This window comes from Populus trichocarpa, chromosome 11 (assembly GCF_000002775.5).
Source record: "Populus trichocarpa isolate Nisqually-1 chromosome 11, P.trichocarpa_v4.1, whole genome shotgun sequence".
In the NCBI taxonomy this organism is placed as follows: Eukaryota; Viridiplantae; Streptophyta; class Magnoliopsida; order Malpighiales; family Salicaceae; genus Populus; species Populus trichocarpa.
This window is the reverse complement of record NC_037295.2, coordinates 18,292,475-18,311,921: the sequence shown is the minus strand read 5'-3', so window position 1 is coordinate 18,311,921 and position 19,447 is coordinate 18,292,475. Positions and strand designations below refer to the sequence as shown.

Genomic DNA, 19,447 nt, shown 5'->3' with positions numbered 1-19,447 from the left:
TTATTTTTGTATAGGGAAAGATGTTTAAAATAATATCAAATTTAGTTAAAACTATGAAATTAATTTCATATTTATAAGGCATCCACCACTTTAATTTTGTTGGTCTTTATACTTATTAAATATAAACATATAAAGTATATAAGAAACATTAACTAAAACGAAGTATTATTTATGTTGATAAATTTTGAAATGAAGTAAAAAATAATAAAGAAAGGTTCTTACATTTTCATTTTAATTGTGCTCGTCGTTCTTTCATGGAACAAAAATCATCAATTATCTTAGTAATTGTGAATCTTTCAGCAATTTCTTTTTCTATGTAGACAATCAAATAATTGCAAGAAAATTATCCTCCATCCAATTGCAAAGTCTTGTTTTTACAGTCTTCATTATTGAAAAATCATGTTCAATAGTTGTTGTCGAATTAGGAAGAGTCAAAATAAATTGAATCAACATGTTAATGAGTGGATAAATTGTTAATTTTTTTTTAGTTTCAACCAATCCTTGGCATAAAATTAGCAATCAATGACATATTCTTTAACTTTGGATGATCAGGTACATCAAGCTCGTAATATTGCAACTGAAATCTCAAATGAATTTTTTCTTGCTCAGAAAAATCTTTAGAATATAACTTATCAATAAGCAAACATATATCTTCAACACTAAATAATTTATAGGTATTTTTAGGATCCAAAATTGTGTTCAACATAAGAAGCTTGGTCGTCTGCTCATTAAATCTATTGTTTAGCTCTTGTAATTATTGATTAATGATAGCTGTAAATATATTAACTCGGTAGTGATGCTCAAATATTATTGAATTCTTTTGACGGCGAGATCATCCCATACTAAAAAACAAGCATTCATATCAGGAACTTCAATGTCTTGATGCTTATAAAATGATGTCACTTCTTCTAAAAAAATTTCTCAACTATCATCTTATAGCTTTTGAATCAAAGTCTTTGTGGTAGTCACCAAATTCATAGCATTTAAAATGTATTGAGATTTTTGTTGCAAGGCTTAGCAAAGCACATCAGTAATTCTGATAACATTCTTCATTATGTGTAAAATATCCAATTAATTAGGAAAACAACATTCATCTATAAAAACAATTCAATTTTTTTGGCAAAAACAACACAATTAGGAAAAAACACTCATCAAATTCTTAACAAACATCCCAAAACAAGAAAAAAAATAGATTTTAAGTTTGGGTTACCAATTACCTTGTTTTGATCAAAGATTAATTAATTTTGCTGGCTCTGTCTTAGCCTTTGCCTTTTGCTCTTTTTGTTCTCGATTCTATTTTTTACCCTTTGTGTTTGGCTCAAAAAGAAGATAATTGAACTGAGAAATTTTTTTGTTTCTTTCCACATATAGCCAAGCGAGCTTAGCATAAAGTAAAGAAAATTAAAGTAAAGAGAGAGCAAAGGTCTATTATTCCTTACATCTAGTAAAGGAATAGCCCATCTATTTAAAAAAAAATTATTATTCTTTCCCATGTATTTAACCACTAAGTAATATAAAATTTTCAAATGTTTTGCAGGGGCCTGGGCTTGGGCCTTTGCTTCCCTTCTAGCCCTGCATCACGTGATTAGCTGCATCACGTGATTAGTTTTAACGTATATTCAAGGATCAAGTTAACTAAATTTAGATTATAAGGATATATTAGAGAAAAAACATTGTTATAAAAGAACAAATTAAAGCATTAACCCTACTCTATTGAAATGTATTGGGTGGGGCAAAAAAAAGCATGGTAATAGGCTCATTCGACTCCAGACGTTGGTGGCCCAATCGAGATAAGAGAATGGAGAAAAGAGGGGAAGAGAGAGAAGAGAATGAGGGAATAAGGAGGAAAGAACAAGATGTGAGCTGAAAGCTAGCCTAACCAAACCCCACTAGCTCAATTGAGGCTAAGCATGAGGAAAGAGAAAAAAAAAAGGAAACAAGGTAGCCTAACCGAATCTCTCCTCTTTAGCCCAATCTAAACCCTCTCATCACCAACCAAACCCTCATCATCCTTAGATAAGCCCAACCGAACCCTATTACTAGCCTGCAATAGCCATTATCTCTCACAAATAACAACTTTTCCCAAACTATTTTAGGCTAACCTTTCCACTAGAGGTTATCTTTAATCTTGGTTTGACAATCTTTTTCATTAATGGCTACTTTAAACTTGATTCTGCACCAACTTTTATAGCTTGTCACCCTTATCACTGATAGTATACTACTCTCAAGTGCCAACCTATCCACCAATAGCAAGTGTGACATGCTAACCAATGACTCAATTTTTTAGGAAAATAAATATTATCTCTTTTCTCTCTCCACCGAGTAAGCTTATGTAGCCCTAGTATCTACAAATACCATGTGTTACTAGGTAAAAAGAAAAGCAAGATCATGTTTAAGGTATTTCACGACTTCATTATTATCTGACAATTATATTTTTTTTATTAAAATGTTTGAGGTGCAACCACCTTTTTCATAAGTGATAAATGGTTTTTTTTTTTTACCTTTCCCCCCATCTTTTTTATTTCATAATTATTTTCTCAATTTTATCATTCAATATTTGCTTGATTTTGAACTTGTTTTGATAAATTGTTCAGGTTTGCTTTCTTTAAGGTTATTGTAGTCTCAAATAAATATCCTGACATTTGTTTTGTGCTCAATTTCATGAATGTATATTTTTTATTGTTTAATTAAGTAAAAAACAGTTTAAGAAACAAAGCTCTTAGACTCGCTAGAGTCAATCACCCAGATTGCTGATTTGGCGGGTTACACTGCAAAGTCTGAGTTAATCCAATATGTTGTCGTTTCAATAAAAAAAGGTCATCTTAATTTTTTTTTAAAGTCAAACCACACTTTTTACTTGTCACCCGGGGTGCCTTCCTCTTAGTCAATTAGTTCAAATCATGGCAACTCTCACACGGTTTAATTTTAAATCTAGACTATGCAAAGAGACAGGCCGGGATGCTTTAAGGTTGACATATTAGGTTGTGTTCAATAATAATTCTAAGTAGTTCCTTATGACTTAGAGATTTTTTTTACGTTCAATTTTTTTTATTCAAACCGCAACGTAGCGCGACCTTATAAATTACTAAATTTCTATTATATTAGTGAAACTAAAGGCACCTTTGTTAACTTAAAAGATGAAATGTATTGAATCTCATAAACTACACAGTCAACTATTGAGTAAGTTACTTTGTGGCAATAGTCCCCAAACAATCTTGGAATTTAATCAAGTCCTTTGGTTAACTAAACATAGGTTAAACATCTTCATACCAAATGATACTAAGAGTTCTCTCCTTTGAAGACTTGGTGATAATTTAGCTATTTATGAAAGGTTAAGTTATCTTTCCTTCTCTTTTGTGAAAATAATGAAGAAAATAAACATAATAGAGGAACCCTTAACCATTAAGAACAAAAAAATTGACTGAGTCTTCAATAAATATACATGTGTAAGAGTTTCTAATAGTTGTTAATGACAATCTTTATCTTGAAATTGATTGATAGTTTATTTTAGAGAATAACAATAAGATTTAATATCAAATGAATGATTAATGATTGATGAATTTCATTCTATGGTAGTCGAAACCATTCAAGTATAAAGTAATTAAACATATTCAGTCAAAGATATCTAGTCACGAGATTAGTTGGTTAATTCAGGTTAATCAATATGATATTGTTTTTAATAATTTTTTTTAAGAAAACAAATCATGTTCTAATCATGTTGTAAATGAATTCAGCAGGTTGATATGGTAAAATCAGGTCAATTTTAATTTTTTTTTTAAATCTAACCCCCGTTAAATGTTAAATATTAGATTGATGGAGTTTTATATAAACTCTAAACGTAAATAGTTTATTTACAAGTATGAGCGATCATTTTGCTAATCCGAGCCTAAAATAACTTTAAATGAAAGGTTAGAAACTCAATTGATAGAAGTTTTAACATTAGGACTAAATTGAGAATTGGGAAAAGTATATACACAAAACCGAACTCAAAACCAGAAATTTAAAAATTCACTCTCTTTCGTCCTCTTCTTCTCCAGCAAAATCAAAAACCCTAACACCTCCTCTCTCCCTCCTCAACACACCAAACATGGCACTCGAAATCGAAGCTCGCGAGTAAGTTCTGCTTCCTCTCCTTAAAAAAACACGACACAGCACTTGAATTTCCTTCCCCTGATACTTTTTTTAATTGTTTTTCTTTTTCAGTGTAATAAAAATTGTGCTGCAGTTCTGCAAAGAACACTCTCTGCACCAAACATTCCAAACCCTACAAAACGAATGTCAAGTCTCCTTAAACACAGTTGACAGCATTGAAACATTCGTGGCAGACATAAACGGAGGAAGATGGGACACGATCTTGCCTCAAGTGGCGCAACTTAAGTTGCCGAGGAATAAGTTAGAAGATTTGTACGAACAGATTGTGTTAGAAATGATTGAGTTACGAGAATTGGATACTGCTCGTGCTATTTTAAGACAGACTCAAGCTATGGGTGTCATGAAGCAGGAACAGCCGGAGAGATATTTGAGGCTCGAGCATTTGCTTGTTAGAACTTATTTTGATCCTAATGAGGTGGGTGAGAAAAAAAGGAATGTTTTTTTTCTGCTTTTCTGTGTGTCTTATGGTTTGTTTTGTGATGGGTTTTCTTGATTTTGGTTAAATTTTGGATTTTTAATGTTCTTTGGTTTCGAAAGTGTTATCGGTGTTGTGCTTTGCTCTTCTTAATGCTTGTGTTTTATGGTTTGTTTTGTAATGAGTTTTGTTGATTTTAGTTAAATTTTGGATTTTTTAATGCACTTTGGTTTCGAAAGTGTAGTTGGTGTTAGTACATTAATAATGGGATTTGAATGGAAGTTGTAGCTTACAATGGGAGTAGTGAAGATTTAGACTTTTGTTTCTAATAAGTGAATATCTGAGTTTTTTGGGCCTGAGACCTGGGAATTGTGTGAAATATGACAGGCTTATCAAGAATCAACCAAGGAGAAACGACGTGCACAGATTGCTCAAGGTTTTTCTTTTCTTGATTTTTCCCTCTGTTTGTGTGCTTAGTGGTTGCTGTGTACATTTGTGAAGATTCTGGAAGTTTAAATTAGAGTCAACTGTAGAATAGAATGCAGGGAATGAATACTGTTGAAATGTGAAGGATTTAATTGGTAAATCGAGGCAACTAGAAGAATGATTAACAGATTTTGTTTCGAACACCGTGAATCAAGACAACTAGAGAAAGGGTTAATTTTTTTTGTTTTCTATAACTTTCAGAGCAGTTGTTGGATTGCTTGCTCTCGTTATGCTTTTGTTTCCTGTTCCTTTTTAGTTTTACGAGTGATTTTTCTTGTTCCGTATTCAGCCCTTGCTGCAGAAGTTAGTGTGGTTCCACCTTCAAGATTAATGGCTCTAATTGGTCAGGCTCTCAAGTGGCAGCAACACCAAGGTATGTTCCGCTTCAAAATGAAACTTTATACATAATGGAGGAAGCCTCGTTAATATTGTTTTGTTTCACTTGGATGGTAAGGGAATTCATGTTGCCTCTAAAAAATGCTCTTCTTATTAAATTTTTCCTTTTTTTTCAGCATGCATGCTTTTTTTTTTACGAACTTAATGTATTCAAAATCTGGATACTGCCTCTGCTCATGGGAGTGGGCATTGGGAAACGTGATACACTTTCTTGTCATTTACTTTCACTGCAAAGATAATGGAAGCTTTTTTGTTTTCCTCATCCAGGGTTGCTTCCTCCGGGAACTCAGTTTGATCTATTCCGAGGAACAGCAGCCATGAAACAAGATATTGATGATATGTACCCAACAACTCTTACACATACCATAAAGGTAGGTGCATTATCCAAATTTACTACGCAGATTTTTTTGACTAAAAGCGATTGTTATTTTTATTTGGTTTGCATGTATTACTTTGTAGTTTGTACAGTCATATATATATTTATATTGCGTCCTTAAATTGTTAGCTCCTCATATTACACCCTGCTGTGTTCTTCTGCAGTTTGGAACAAAAAGTCATGCTGAATGTGCTAAATTCTCTCCAGATGGGCAATTCCTTGTTTCATGTTCTATTGATGGGTTCATTGAGGTATCCTTTTGGAAACTGCTTCCAGATGATGAAAGATTAGTGAATGGATATTTAGTGATATTTTATTTGTTGATCACCGCTAGGTGTGGGATTATGTAAGTGGAAAGCTCAAAAAGGATCTTCAGTACCAGGCTGATGTGAGTTTTCTTTTTATAACCCTTTGTGTTTGCTTGCTTTTAATGTTATCAATACCAGGAAGGAGATAGTGTACTCTCTTCTATTGATAAGTTTTCATGCATTCCCAAACCTCACCTGATCAATTCCTATACCATTATTTCATCTATCCAGTATTATGGACTGACATCTCGAAAAATAAACATCGAAGGTTGATCCCTGCATCATATATCATCCAAAACTGAACACTCTTCCATTCACCACTCTAAACAGATGCTGCTCCGGTGATGACATGCTCTGTATTATTACAGAATCCCAAATTAGGTCTTCATTGGTGTCCTGTATTTTGTAAAGGTTCACAGGCAGTCAATTACCTCAAGCATGTGCCAAAACATGAGTAGAGAAAGAATGAAAAGTAGATAATTGAAGGGATTATTTCCATGTATCCTTTGATTGTTTCAAATTGATTTAGGATTAAATAGTTTTCAGTGGAGTTGTTCTTTACTAGTTGTATATTTACTGGTAAAAATGTAAAATCTTTCCAGGAAACTTTTATGATGCACGATGATCCTGTCCTCTGTGTTGATTTTAGCCGAGATTCTGAGATGCTTGCATCTGGAGCGAAAGATGGGAAGATCAAAGTAAGTCATACCCTTACATGCTTGCATCTATGTTGTAGCTCTGAATTCTCTCTCTTTCATATATCCTACATGATATCTAATTTTATCTTCTCTAGTTCTCTTGATGGCTGTGGATCTTATATTATCCATAAAGCTCCCTTCTGAGAGAATAGAGGCATGAGTTTAATAGATCTTGTGAAGTACGAGTTCTTGAGACAATTTGGTAACTCTATTGGGAGGGGAAGTGGGAAGTTTTTCTCAAGAGAATCAGGGAGCTAAAAAATTAATGAACAAGATGAAATGCAAAAAGTTCTTAGGACCTGAAACTTTAGTTTTTATTAAGGTTGCATGTATTTGAGTTTATTGACTTGCAGATTTTAGGACTAAGAGAATGCTTCATGAGTGTAGGAAAACATTTTATTTTTATATACATAATGATAACATTGATGTTTTAGCTCTCCTTTACAATTAAGCTTGTGTTTTTTCAGCTGTGGTGAAATTTGCATTGCTGGTGAGGACGTATGGAAAAAAAATGATTTAAATTTGGAATTTGATATTGCCGTCTTTTTAAGAAACTTAGTCTAAAATGTACCTTTTCTCAGGTCTGGCGTATAAGGACTGGTCAATGCTTGCGTCGTCTTGAACGTGCACATTCTCAGGGAGTCACAAGTCTTGCTTTCTCTCGTGATGGAAGCCAGCTGCTAAGTGCATCCTTTGACAGCACAGCGAGGTTCGTTTACAGCAATGGACATTTTTTTGTGTGCATAGCAAATTAATTGTCTATATTGACCCTCTTAATGACTATAATGCAGCTCGTGGTTTGGAGATGACACCACTTAAGACTAGTATCTTTTTTTTCTATGTAACCCATGTGGTCACTGAGTTTCTAACTTTAGTCATTTCCATATCCATACAACAATCATTTTCCCTTATTTTCTTTTAAATAACTATATTTTACTTTGTTGTAGAATTCATGGCCTAAAATCTGGGAAGTTGTTAAAAGAATTCCGTGGACATGCATCCTATGTGAATGATGCCATCTTCACTAGTGATGGGACTCGTGTTATTACTGCCTCCAGTGATTGCACGGTCAAGGTAAGTCACACATTAAAGTGCAGTGTTTTCATGAGGTTACACTTCTTTTCACTAGCTTGCATAACAGATTCCAATTTTTTTCCTAATAGGTTTGGGATATGAAGAGTACAGACTGTATACATACATTCAGGCCACCACCGCCATTGAGGGTACTTTTTCTCAATGCAATGTGCATGATCATGAGATTGAGTTAGCTGCATTGTTTTGTGTGGCTTACCTGGGATAGAATACTTTTAATTCATCTTGCTTCTTGCTATATGTCTTGCCTTTTGCCTTCTATAACACGTGGCTGATTATCGCTGCTTGTGTGGATTGTTAGGGAGGTGATGCTTCTGTGAACTCTGTTCATCTTTTCCCAAAAAACACTGATCATATTGTTGTATGTAACAAGACATCATCGATATGCATTATGACACTTCAAGGACAGGTAGTTTCTCTTAACTCGAGCTGATGCTAATATTATGCCACTCATCTGTTGCTCTGCCATGTTTGGGTTTTGGGGTTGGGACCAAATTTTATATAGTGTACTGCTACTTTTTGGCAGCAAACCATGACATTTTGTAGCATCTTCTAGCATATTTCACTAGCCTTAGACCACCACAAAAGCAAATATAAACTGATAATCATTCTATAGATAGACTACGATTCTATGTTTTACTGGTTCAGGCACTTTGTTTTTGTTCACTGAAACTTTTTCAGAGTGTATAAGTAGAGGAGTTTAGATAATTCATTATCAATGACATATTGCTTTGCGTGATTGTGATGCAGGTTGTGAAGAGCTTTTCTTCCGGTAAAAGAGAAGGTGGAGATTTTGCTGCAGCCTGTATATCACCAAAAGGGGAATGGATCTACTGTGTTGGTGAAGACAGGTATTCCTTTGTCCATCTGGTTCTTGTGTAAAATTTACAACCTTGTTCTGTATTTATTTTTCTCATAAAATAAGAGTTATCTTAGAAATGAAGAGAGAGATGAAATGAAAATGTCAATCTATTACTGAGAATAAGTTGGAGAGATGGGCGTTTGAGATGGTTTAATTTTGTTAATAACAGTCCTCAAAATTGCATGCAGGAATATTTACTGCTTCAGCTACCAATCTGGCAAACTAGAGCATCTAATGAAGGTGAGTTTTCACTAGGGTGGCAGGATCTAGGGTTTTGGGTTGCTCTCTATTTTGTCCTTTTCCCCATCATTTATAACCGGCAACCAATGTACATTTTGTAAAAATAAACTTATTCTCAATCGAGTGTTGTGGTATAAACCCAGAAGGGAGACAATAAAAATGAGGGAAGAAAAGGAAGAATCTAGGCAGGACGTGGTCCTTGTTTCAACTACCAGGGAGGGCTTTTAGGGTGATATATGATACGGTTCAGGATAACAAGTTTACATGATGTTAAGCTGCTATGAAATTTATTTCTGCTAATTCATTTGTGTCATCATTGCTTTTCGGGGCCAACAAATTTTAACCCCTAACCTCCATGTCCACACTGTATGGATTGGTGTTTGTCGTTTATCTTAGTGTCAGGGACAACCTTCTCTGAGCATGTAGTTTCATGTTTGTGCATGAATGTTGTAATACAGAAGCTGTCCTTAAAACCAGCTAAAGAAATTACATACTTGGTCGTTTTGGCTTTCTGCTTATTATGTGCCATTTCGTGCGTAGGTCATTCTAACTTTGCAAGTGCATGTTTTGACCTTTGATACTGCCAGGTTCACGAGAAGGATGTAATAGGCGTGACCCATCATCCTCATAGGAATCTTCTTGCCACCTACAGCGAAGATTCCACAATGAAATTATGGAAGCCATGAATTTTCTGCATTGACCGTATTTACTTCCCTCATGCAAGACTCCTTTTAGCTCTGTTATCATTTGTTAATCGCATCTTTTCAAGATCGACTTCCAATTGTCAAAGAGCCGCCTGTAACTGGCCTGTCAGAGTGCAAGAGTTAGGAACTGATAGCAACTGACTGGTATAGACCGGAAGACTTGTTTATTTTCCTGCATCATTTGGAAGAGAGATTCTTTGTTGTAGTTGAAGATTTTGATTACATTTCTTGTATAGCAAAACTAGTTCAGATGGCTGTTATATTCTCTCTGTCAACCTGCATCGCCCTCGCATTCACGGCACGTGCGCGCGATGAATTATCTTGCCCCACGTACACTTGGAGCTGCCATTTATGAACGTATTCTTCTGAGTTCTGAGCTGTTCTTATTTGCCCTGCTGAGTTGCAACCACTCTCTTCCGGTTCAGGGGAGGATAGCCTTGAAGGAAGCTTTTCCTTACAACCTGTTTCACCTTCTTTCTTTTTTTTTTTTTAAAAAAAAAACCTTATATTGCTTTGCTTTAAAGTACTAGAAAGGTGTTTGTTGCTTAATCTTTAAGAATGGAAGGTGATTTTTATAAAAACAGTTATAAGGTATATTAAAAAGCATAGTAATTTTTTTTTTAAAGGAAAATTGTTTATTTTATTTAAAGAACAAAAATAGCTTTAATCTTTTAAAATTAACTAACTTTAATTATTTTTATTATATACATAGTAATTAACTAATATTTAATTACATGGTAAACAACCTTAAATATTTGAAAATTAACCGCTCTCAATCAACCTTAAATATTTGAAAATTAACCGCTGTCAATTATCTTATTTTAAGCATATTAAATTTTAGTTTGTATGAATCTTAATTAAATCATTTAGTAGTTCTATTTACTAAAACGGAAAACAGTGAAATATTTTGATTTATCTTTCATTTTTTTTATATAAATATATGATGTTCATGTGTTATTCAAAGAAAATTAATTTACTAAGCAATTCATTCATTTATTTTTAAAGAAAGTATAAGATTTCTTAAAAGTAATTGTTCAATTTAAGTCTGGAAATTTTAATTTAGGTGATTTTACTAACAATAAATACAAAAGGGGGTCAAATGGCATAGCACTAAAAAAATAGAATTTCTTTCTCTTTTAATTGTTCTCTCTTCTTAGAATTTTTTACATAAATAGAAACTAAATATTTTTTTAATATGATCTAAATGCATATTTCCTACATCAGTTGACAAATAATTTTTTTAATGTAGATTTTAAAATTTGAACTCGAAAGGTAAAAATAAATAAATCAGTCTAATTCTTTATATATATATATATATATATATATATATATATGATTGAACATATCTCTTGCATTAGTTTGGTGTGTTTAGAAAAATAAATTTTTATAATATTTATTTTTAAATTTGAACTCAGAAAAAAATAAATTTCCTTAATCACTCTATAATTATTTTGTTTTCGATACAATCATAAATAATTGGTGTGTTAAAAGTAACGATCTTAAACCAAAAAATAAAAATAAAAGAATTTTGTTTTTCCATATATACCCTTATTCTCTCTAAACCCAAAAATACCCCTCAATCATGACCGTTTAAACCCTGCATAATAACTCATTAACCTCGTACCAGAAGGCCAAGAAACCGAAACACTGAGGATGTCCTACACAAAACTACCTTCAATACACAGACATTTCACAAATACTTGGCTAAAGTCGAAGTCTTTACACACAAACTTCAAAAAAGGCTTTAAAGATCCAATCTTTTTAAGCACCGAACACTCTTTAGCCACCCAACTTGAATCAATCTTGCAAAAACCAAGTACAAAACTTGAACAAGCAAAACAACTACATGCCCAATTCGTTGTTAGTGGAATAAACATCACCAACAATGGCTTGTTGGGTGGGAAAATGTTGGGTATGTATGTGCTATGTAATAGTTTCGTGGATGCTAAGAAGCTTTTTTATCAGCTTGAGTTTTATTATGCCATGCCTTGGAATTGGATGATTAGAGGGTTAGTGAAATTGGGTTGTTTTGATTTTGCTTTATTGTTTTATTTCAAAATGTTGGGTTGTGGTGTGTTTCCTGATAAGTATACTTTCCCTCCTGTGATTAAGTGTTGCACTGGTTTGAATAATGTGAGATTAGGGAAGGTGATTCAAGATATGATTTTGGAGATGGGTTTTGATTTGGATATGTTTGTTGCTAGTTCTTTGATCAAGTTGTATGCCGATAATGGCTGTATAGAGGATGCTAGGCGCTTTTTTGATAAAATGATTGATAAAGATTGTGTTTTGTGGAATGTGATGATTAACGGTTATGTACAGTGTGGGGAGTCTGATAGTGCTATTAAGTTGTTTAAGGATATGATGAGCTCTGAAGCTAAGCCTGATTCCGTGACGTTTGCTTGTGTTCTTTCTATCTCTTGTTCTGAGGCAATGGTTGAGTATGGTAGACAGCTTCACGGGCTTGTTGTTCGTAGCGGGTTAGATTTTGTTCCTCTGGTGGGGAATACACTAGTGACTGTGTATTCAAAAGGCAGGCAATTGGGCGATGCACGTAAATTATTTGATATGATGCCTCAGATTGATTTGGTGGTTTGGAATAGGATGATTGGTGGGTATGTACAAAATGGGTTTATGGATGATGCTTCGATGTTGTTTAATGAGATGATATCTGCCGGTATTAAACCAGACTCCATCACTTTTACTAGTTTCCTCCCATCACTTGCTGAGTCATCGAGTCTCAAGCAAATTAAGGAAATTCATGGTTATATAGTGAGGCATGGTGTGATTTTGGATGTGTACTTGAACAGTGCTCTTATTGACTTGTACTTTAAATGCAGGGATGCCGTGATGGCATGCAAGATGTTTAATCTAAGCACAAAATTTGATATTGTTATTTATACGGCTATGATTTCAGGCTATGTGCTTAATGGTATGAATAAGGATGCTTTAGAAATCTTTAGGTGGTTACTTCAAAAGAAAATGATTCCAAATGCTTTAACATTTTCAAGTATTTTGCCAGCATGTGCTGGTTTGGCTGCTATAAAATTGGGGAGAGAATTGCATGGTTACATCATCAAGAATGAGTTAGAAGAGAAATGTCCCGTGGGAAGTGCAATTATGAACATGTATGCAAAATGCGGAAGATTGGATCTTGCACACCTAATTTTTGGAAGAATTTCCATAAAGGATGCTATTTGTTGGAACTCTATAATCACAAGTTTTTCCCAGGATGGAAAACCAGAGGAGGCCATTTATCTTTTCCGTCAAATGGGGATGGAAGGAGTGAAGTATGATTGCGTGACTGTTTCAGCTGCTCTCTCTGCTTGTGCAAACATTCCAGCGCTTCATTATGGGAAAGAGATTCATGGTTTCATGATTAAAGGTGCATTTGAGTCTGACCTTTTTGATATGAGTGCACTGATAAACATGTATGCCAAATGTGGGAAACTAAATATTGCTCGCCTGGTGTTCAACTTGATGCAAGAGAAGAATGAAGTTGCATGGAATAGCATCATTGCTGCTTATGGGTACCATGGTTACCTTGCGGACTCTCTTGCTCTGTTTCATAATATGTTGGAAGAAGGAATTCAGCCAGATCATATCACCTTTCTCACTATATTATCTTCTTGCGGCCATGCTGGACAGGTCGAGGATGGAGTTCGCTACTTCCGCTGCATGACTGAGGAATATGGTATCCCAGCTCAAATGGAGCATTATGCTTGCATGGCAGATTTGTTTGGCCGGGCAGGCCATTTGGATGAAGCGTTTGAAGTCATAACAAGCATGCCATTTCCACCTGCTGCCAGTGTTTGGGGCACATTGCTGGGAGCCTGTCGAGTCCATGGCAATGTTGAACTTGCTGAAGTGGCTTCAAGATATCTACTTGACTTGGAACCAAAAAATTCTGGTTACTATTTATTGCTTACTCATGTACTCGCTGATGCTGGAAAATGGAGGAGTGTGCATAAGATACAACATTTGATGAAAGAAAGAGGAGTCCAGAAAGTTCCTGGATGCAGTTGGATTGAGGTCAACAACACCACTTGTGTGTTTTTTGCAGCAGATGGAAGTCACCCGGAATCTCCTCAGATCTATTCTTTGCTGAAGAGTCTCCTCCTAGAGTTAAGAAAAGTTGGTTATGTTCCTCAAGCTGTAGCTTGTTTTGGAAATGATTGAATCTTGAGAATTGGACATGGCACAAGAAATTTTAAGATAAATGCAGGAAATGGAGTGATGAAACAGATGCGATCATGAAAGATATTTGTGGCTCGAGCATCCTCTCTGTCTCATCTGATTTTGATCCAAACGAGGTTAGGAAATTGTTTGTGGTTTATTATTAATGTCAGTATGTGTCAAATAATGAAACTGGTTATTTTTATTTAATTTTTGTCTTTGTAGTCCTGTGTCAAAAAAATGTTTTTTTTTTAGCTAAAAATTACTACATGCAACATGACATGCTTACCAAGAATCGAATAAAGAGAGAACTTGCACAGATTGCTCTAGTTTTTTTCCCCATGTTTACACTCTAAGTAGGTATTACCCTAGGCAGCCTTATACTTTGAAAATGTGATTGTTTTCACTGTTCAAATGATGAAGCCTCATTAATACACTACATTTGTGTTGCATCACGTAATGGACTACCATGCTCTCTAGAAGTCAAGTTGCTTCTAAAATGCTCCTTTTCTTACAATTTTTAATTTTTATTTATTTTATGGACGCATCAACATTTGCTTTGGTGCATCTTTTCATTATTGTATTTACTGACCCTCGAACTTTGGCTACTCGGCAGTTGGCTTATTCAGGATGGGCTTCCTCTTGGGACACATTTCCCCTTATTTCTAGCAATGGCTGTTATGAAACAAGATATAGATGACATGTCTTGAACAATTCTCGCACTCAACATTAAGGTTGGTGTATGTATCCATATCTATTATGCTCATGTATGTGCATTGCTGTTTGACACCATGTGCTACCAGTTTTCTGTTGGAATGTAGTTGGATGGGACAGGTTGGTTTGGTTTCTGATTTTTCCATGCTACCAGTTTTAATTTATGACGAAACATTCTCTTGCTGAGGAAACCTTATTGGCGGCTCCCTGTTGATCATTGCCATATTCTTTTTCAGTGAGTTGCTCTCTGCTCACTCTTTCTTTTTCTGTCTAGCTCTCGCTTGCTTACTTAGTAATCCCCATGTCAATTTTAGTGTCTTGTCCTTGTAAGTTGTAACACCTTGATTATCCCCATCCAAATTTCACGGGACTGTGAACTTTCACTACTGTTTTATTTGAACAGATATTAGAGCTCATTATCAACTAGATCAGCAGTTTGGTGATAACTCCTTTGATCGAAAACAGGATGAGTCCAGGTTACCAAAGATTTATCCAGAGCAATTGGTACTCCACAGCCACGGTGAACACTATGCTAAGTTTGGCGTCCTACTTGAATTTGGAACTGAGGTTAGGATGATCAATAGCATAGATATTAGAAGTCTGTTGATATACACAGAACTTTTGTAGTTGATTTTGACGTCATTGCTTTGGTGTGCAACATATAGAAGACTGCACATGGAGAGAACGATGATGGTAGTTAAAAATATCAACGTGTCTATTACTCCTCGACTTCAAGAATGGTATTTGCCAAAAATTCTGTTTTAGAACTCTTAAGTGAGGGACCAATCTTGCAATGCCTAGAGTGGCAAAGAAAACAAAAGGGCACAGTAAGCAACACAAATACCTCAATAATCAAGTAAACTCCTTACAAGAATGCCCTATTCCTGTATGTTCTTGTTGATAAATTCTCATGCTCTTCTGTAGCCAGAAAAAAATCTATAGACTAACAAAGATAATTAGCAAATGTCACAAATCACACACCCAGGTCTGGTTTATATTCGGCAGTTTGATGATTACCATCTTGGTTCATAGGCAGTTCTCAAGGATAAGAACTTACTAATAGAAACATGACCATATCCTGAACTGGTATTGAGACTAAAGTCCGTGGTGTACTTTATTCTCTCCGTGACATTCCTTGCCATTCTGAATTGAACTTGTGAATTGTTTGTCCTTGATATATTCATTATGTATATGACAAAGATGCATGATGTCTGCAAAAATTCTTTTCGTATCTGATGAGCAGTGGTACTCCGTAGTTGATACAAAGACATCCGGGGATCAACAATTCCCTTTATTGCTATATAGCATACAAAGTTGCAATAAAAGATAAGTATTGCTATTCTAATCCCACCATGCTTTGCTGCTTAAAGTGAGGACCAGATCCTCTTTCTCTGATTATTTTAAGAACTAGGCCCCATCTTTCATGGACATAATCTCCAAATCTTACCAGCATAATTTGCACCTTTCTGTCTTAATTTGATTCTGATCTGGAGCATATATTTTAATGAACCAGCTGTCTGTGATAGCATTCTAGATTTTTTTTCCACAGGTGAGCCACACAGTGCGGCCGCGCTCACATACAATTCAGGTAAGAAAACATATCCATCTACAGGAGCCAACCCTTACTGCATAGGAATTTTGGGCATTAAAGCAAATCTGCTGAGGTGAAGTTGGTACCTAAAAGATCTTTCCAGGTCTATCTTGTTTGTTTCAGGGTGGACAGTGTCTTATTCCTTAAAAGAGTGCATTTCCTTTTTTGTATCTCTCTGTGTTTCATGACCGATGATGGAAGTCAAGCTGTGTCTTTCTTGGCAGGACTGTTGTAAATTCTAAGGGAGTTGGGAGTTCCTTGCAATTCTTCTTTTCATTGAAGAGATTCTATGGCTAGAATTAAATTCACATCATTGAAGCAAGCTTTGAAGATTCATCTGACCTGACATGGAAATTTGTAAAACACAAGATTATGTTATTTGCAACATGATTTTATCAAATTACATCACATTTGCATATTATACCAGCTCATGTAGGGCCTAATGTGTGCAACAGATGTCATCCATATAAGATGCTAATATCTGTAATCCTCTAAATAAATTCATGAGATAACAATCAGTTGGATGGTATAAAATAATGCAGAAAATATACCACTACAGAGTAATGATTAAAGTTGGGGGATATGAATTGAAGGAAATAATGTGCTCAACTGCCCATCTAAAGCAGAAACCTCTACCCACCGCTACTTTGCTAAAGAGAGGGAAGTTGTCAACGTGAAGACTTGGTCTTCCCAATAGAGGATTTGTGGATATGAAAAGGTGTCTTGGATACAAAAGACTTCCCATAGAAGAGCAGACATACATATCTTTGGATTTTTCTTCAAACATTGCAAAAAGAGATGGGAAAGAGAGTTTCACAAGCAAAGGAAACTGAAACAGGAGCAGAAAAGGGGGACTTGGTCAAGAAGAATCTTAGGGTTTAACTGAATATGGCCCGTTTTTCTTTGTAAACAGAAGATTGTTTAATACTAATTATCTTATTTAATCTTCCAATCCCATCATTACCCTATATAGAACTACCTGTATGAATTACTTAGTTTTCATATGGTAATCACAATTTCTCTCAGATAGTTCACCACAGACAGAGAATTTTATGTGGGACAATGAAATCCTTTTACATGTTCTGTGCTCAAATAGTTCCATCATGTTCATGAGATCACACAGATAGCCTTAGGATGGACAATCACCTTTTCAATTTGTTATGAAGATTATTTTCTGCTGTTTTTTCATTGCTATGTAGAATGGATTCTTTTGAATGAAAATTAAAATGTTACAGATAGGTCACATAGAATCAAAACCTAATACAAAATAAAACTTGATAGAGGGAAAAAATAATCTTAGATATTGCTTACAGTCTCTGTGCTGTCTAAATCTTAGGAAAATCTCACAAACATTTTGATTAACTGATGATTCCTGGTTACCATAGGATCCAAAATAGGAGAAAATGATGGCTTTCTCTCTTAAACATCTAACACACCATTAGCACAGATAACAAGGAAAAGTACTTAAACATCTGATAAACCCTAACTTGCATTACAATATTACCTTACATATTACATATCCTTCTAAACCCTAGACCAATTAAGAACAACTTTTATTGGCTTAGTTGAACACGTACACATCCCCAACATTAATCACAGCAGCTCCATTTGACAGGACATTTCTTGGAACGTATCCATCAGTTCCACCATTACAAATACCTTGTTGAACATGGCTGTAAGTGCCATTTCCTGCAGTTTGTGACTTCTGCTGCTGCTGCTGTACTGGGTTCTTTCTCTTCTTCTTCTCATAAGCTATCCCTCTAGCTTTTGCCTGTGCATCTCTTACTTCCCTTAAGTACAATCTCACAGCGCGTGCACCAAAAGGGTTTGTCTCAGGCAGTCCACCGTTCTCTTCGAAGGCAGCACGGAGACGTCCGGTGAGAGCATCAAGGCTGCCCCATGCTTGCTTGAGAGGGCAAGAGCAAGGAGATGGTGGATGGGGGTGGCCAAAAAATGGACAACCTTGGTTATGCACCTTGGTCTTTCCAAACTGATCAAGATACCTCAAAAACTCCAAAACATGAGCTCCACTGCACCGTGACAGTGCCAGTGGTGGCCTGTGGTTTCTTAGGTACTGTCCGAAAGTGTTCCAGTCTCGTCGCTTCTGAGATTCGTAACGACTCAATGGTAGTGGTGATGATATTGGTGATGATGGTGGTAATAGCACTCCTTTCTGCAATTGGTGGCTCTTAGGAGTTCCTGACGAGCCACTTCTTGCAGAATTATGTGACATAGTGGCCGCAGAGGCGGCGGCGGCAACAGCAGCTGACATGTTACAAGTCTTGTTGCGGATGGAGCTAATTAAGAGACTGCTTATTTTCTTGAGGAATCACATAAAACGGGAAGAGGGGGAGGGAAAGAATTCATGGAAGAGAAGAGAGACATGCAAGAGAATATATAAGCAAAGGATCAAATAGAGGAATAGGAGGAAGAGGTAGTGTTGATGTGAGATGTGGAGAAGGAGACAAAGGAGGGACCCATGCAAAGAAACCCACGTCCAGTAAGTGATGACAGTTTGAATATCATGACAAAAATGTCACCTCAATTTTTTTCACCTATCCCTCCCTTTACAAGTGTTTTAAAGGGGTATCTCCCTTGATGAACAAGGGATTGCATCCATGGCATGTAAAACTCTCTCAAATCCTTCAATTCTGACGTAAATAATATATTTCTAGCTAGCTGAAGTAAGAAGAAAAACTATTAGTTTATTTTCGAATAGAGTAGCTTTACAATTACAATTTAAAAAAATAGATTTAAACAAACTATAAATTATAACTTTTTTCAAGTGAAAACTAAACAAAATATAAAGTTGTGGTTGTTATTAAAACCTTAGTTTTGATACATGAAAATCAGCAAGAGAGGATGATTAATTAGTCGCGACATTGTTTGATGGATGATGTTAATGTTAAGTTTCAAGTATTTCAAGAGAGGATCATTCACAATTGCTTGTATGAATTTCTGCAAACAAGCATGGAGTTGAATGATCGCACAACATGTGATTGTTCATGTAATTCTTGCACTATAAGTGAGGACAAATATCATTTATAGAGCCTGCAAATTAGGACAGTAACTTGACCATGCCATTAATACCAAATTACAAGTTTGTGTCGATGCATGGCCCAAAAAGATTCTTGCTGTGATGATAAGATGTTTCACTGAGATCTCAGTTGTGTCCGGCTCTGTGGATACACAAAAACATATCCAAACTGACGAGTCTCTTATGCATAGTTTCCATCA

The 19,447-nt window shown here is 35.3% G+C and overlaps 3 protein-coding genes across 20 annotated transcripts; 2 read left to right on the top strand and 1 right to left on the bottom strand.

Annotated features, from left to right (window-relative positions):
- Positions 1-3,953: 3,953 nt before the first annotated feature.
- On the top strand, positions 3,954-9,989 carry LOC7485155 (suppressor of mec-8 and unc-52 protein homolog 1). Its single transcript, XM_002317655.4, has 15 exons — positions 3,954-4,113; positions 4,204-4,567; positions 4,955-5,003; positions 5,343-5,426; positions 5,717-5,820; positions 5,990-6,076; positions 6,160-6,213; positions 6,736-6,831; positions 7,413-7,540; positions 7,779-7,905; positions 7,995-8,054; positions 8,225-8,332; positions 8,674-8,774; positions 8,974-9,025; positions 9,613-9,989. The coding sequence occupies exons 1-15, from the start codon at positions 4,088-4,090 to the stop codon at positions 9,709-9,711; spliced, it is 1,539 nt and encodes a 512-aa protein (XP_002317691.1). The 5' UTR covers positions 3,954-4,087; the 3' UTR covers positions 9,712-9,989.
- Positions 9,990-11,290: 1,301 nt separating this feature from the next.
- LOC7489107 (pentatricopeptide repeat-containing protein At4g21300) lies at positions 11,291-17,162 on the top strand. Of its 18 annotated transcripts, none has more exons than XM_024581172.2 (5): positions 11,291-14,042; positions 14,522-14,639; positions 14,709-14,854; positions 16,169-16,207; positions 16,435-17,162. In XM_024581172.2, the coding sequence occupies exon 1, from the start codon at positions 11,383-11,385 to the stop codon at positions 13,906-13,908; it is 2,526 nt and encodes an 841-aa protein (XP_024436940.1). In that variant the 5' UTR covers positions 11,291-11,382; the 3' UTR covers positions 13,909-14,042; positions 14,522-14,639; positions 14,709-14,854; positions 16,169-16,207; positions 16,435-17,162. The 18 variants fall into 18 exon arrangements, with proteins under 18 accessions (XP_024436940.1, XP_024436936.1, XP_024436937.1 ...); XM_024581168.2 differs by adding an exon at positions 15,085-15,186 and having other exon boundaries at positions 16,169-17,162; XM_024581169.2 differs by having other exon boundaries at positions 14,709-15,186.
- A 328-nt stretch (positions 17,163-17,490) lies between these two features.
- On the bottom strand, positions 17,491-18,618 carry LOC7489106 (protein LIGHT-DEPENDENT SHORT HYPOCOTYLS 4). Its single transcript, XM_002317042.4, has one exon. It carries the CDS (start codon positions 18,480-18,482, stop codon positions 17,772-17,774), a length of 711 nt encoding a protein of 236 aa, XP_002317078.1. The 5' UTR covers positions 18,483-18,618; the 3' UTR covers positions 17,491-17,771.
- Between the last annotated feature and the right edge of the window lie 829 nt (positions 18,619-19,447).

Coding starts and splice junctions, on each gene's coding strand:
- LOC7489107 (XM_024581165.2), top strand. CDS start 11,383: ATGTCCTACACAAAACTACCTTCAATACACAGACATTTCACAAATACT.
- LOC7485155 (XM_002317655.4), top strand. CDS start 4,088: ATGGCACTCGAAATCGAAGCTCGCGA. Junction 4,568..4,954: donor CTTATTTTGATCCTAATGAG/GTGGGTGAGAAA, acceptor GAAATATGACAG/GCTTATCAAGAATCAACCAA. Junction 8,775..8,973: donor TACTGTGTTGGTGAAGACAG/GTATTCCTTTGT, acceptor AATTGCATGCAG/GAATATTTACTGCTTCAGCT.
- LOC7489106 (XM_002317042.4), bottom strand. CDS start 18,482: ATGTCAGCTGCTGTTGCCGCCGCCGCCTCTGCGGCCACTATGTCACAT.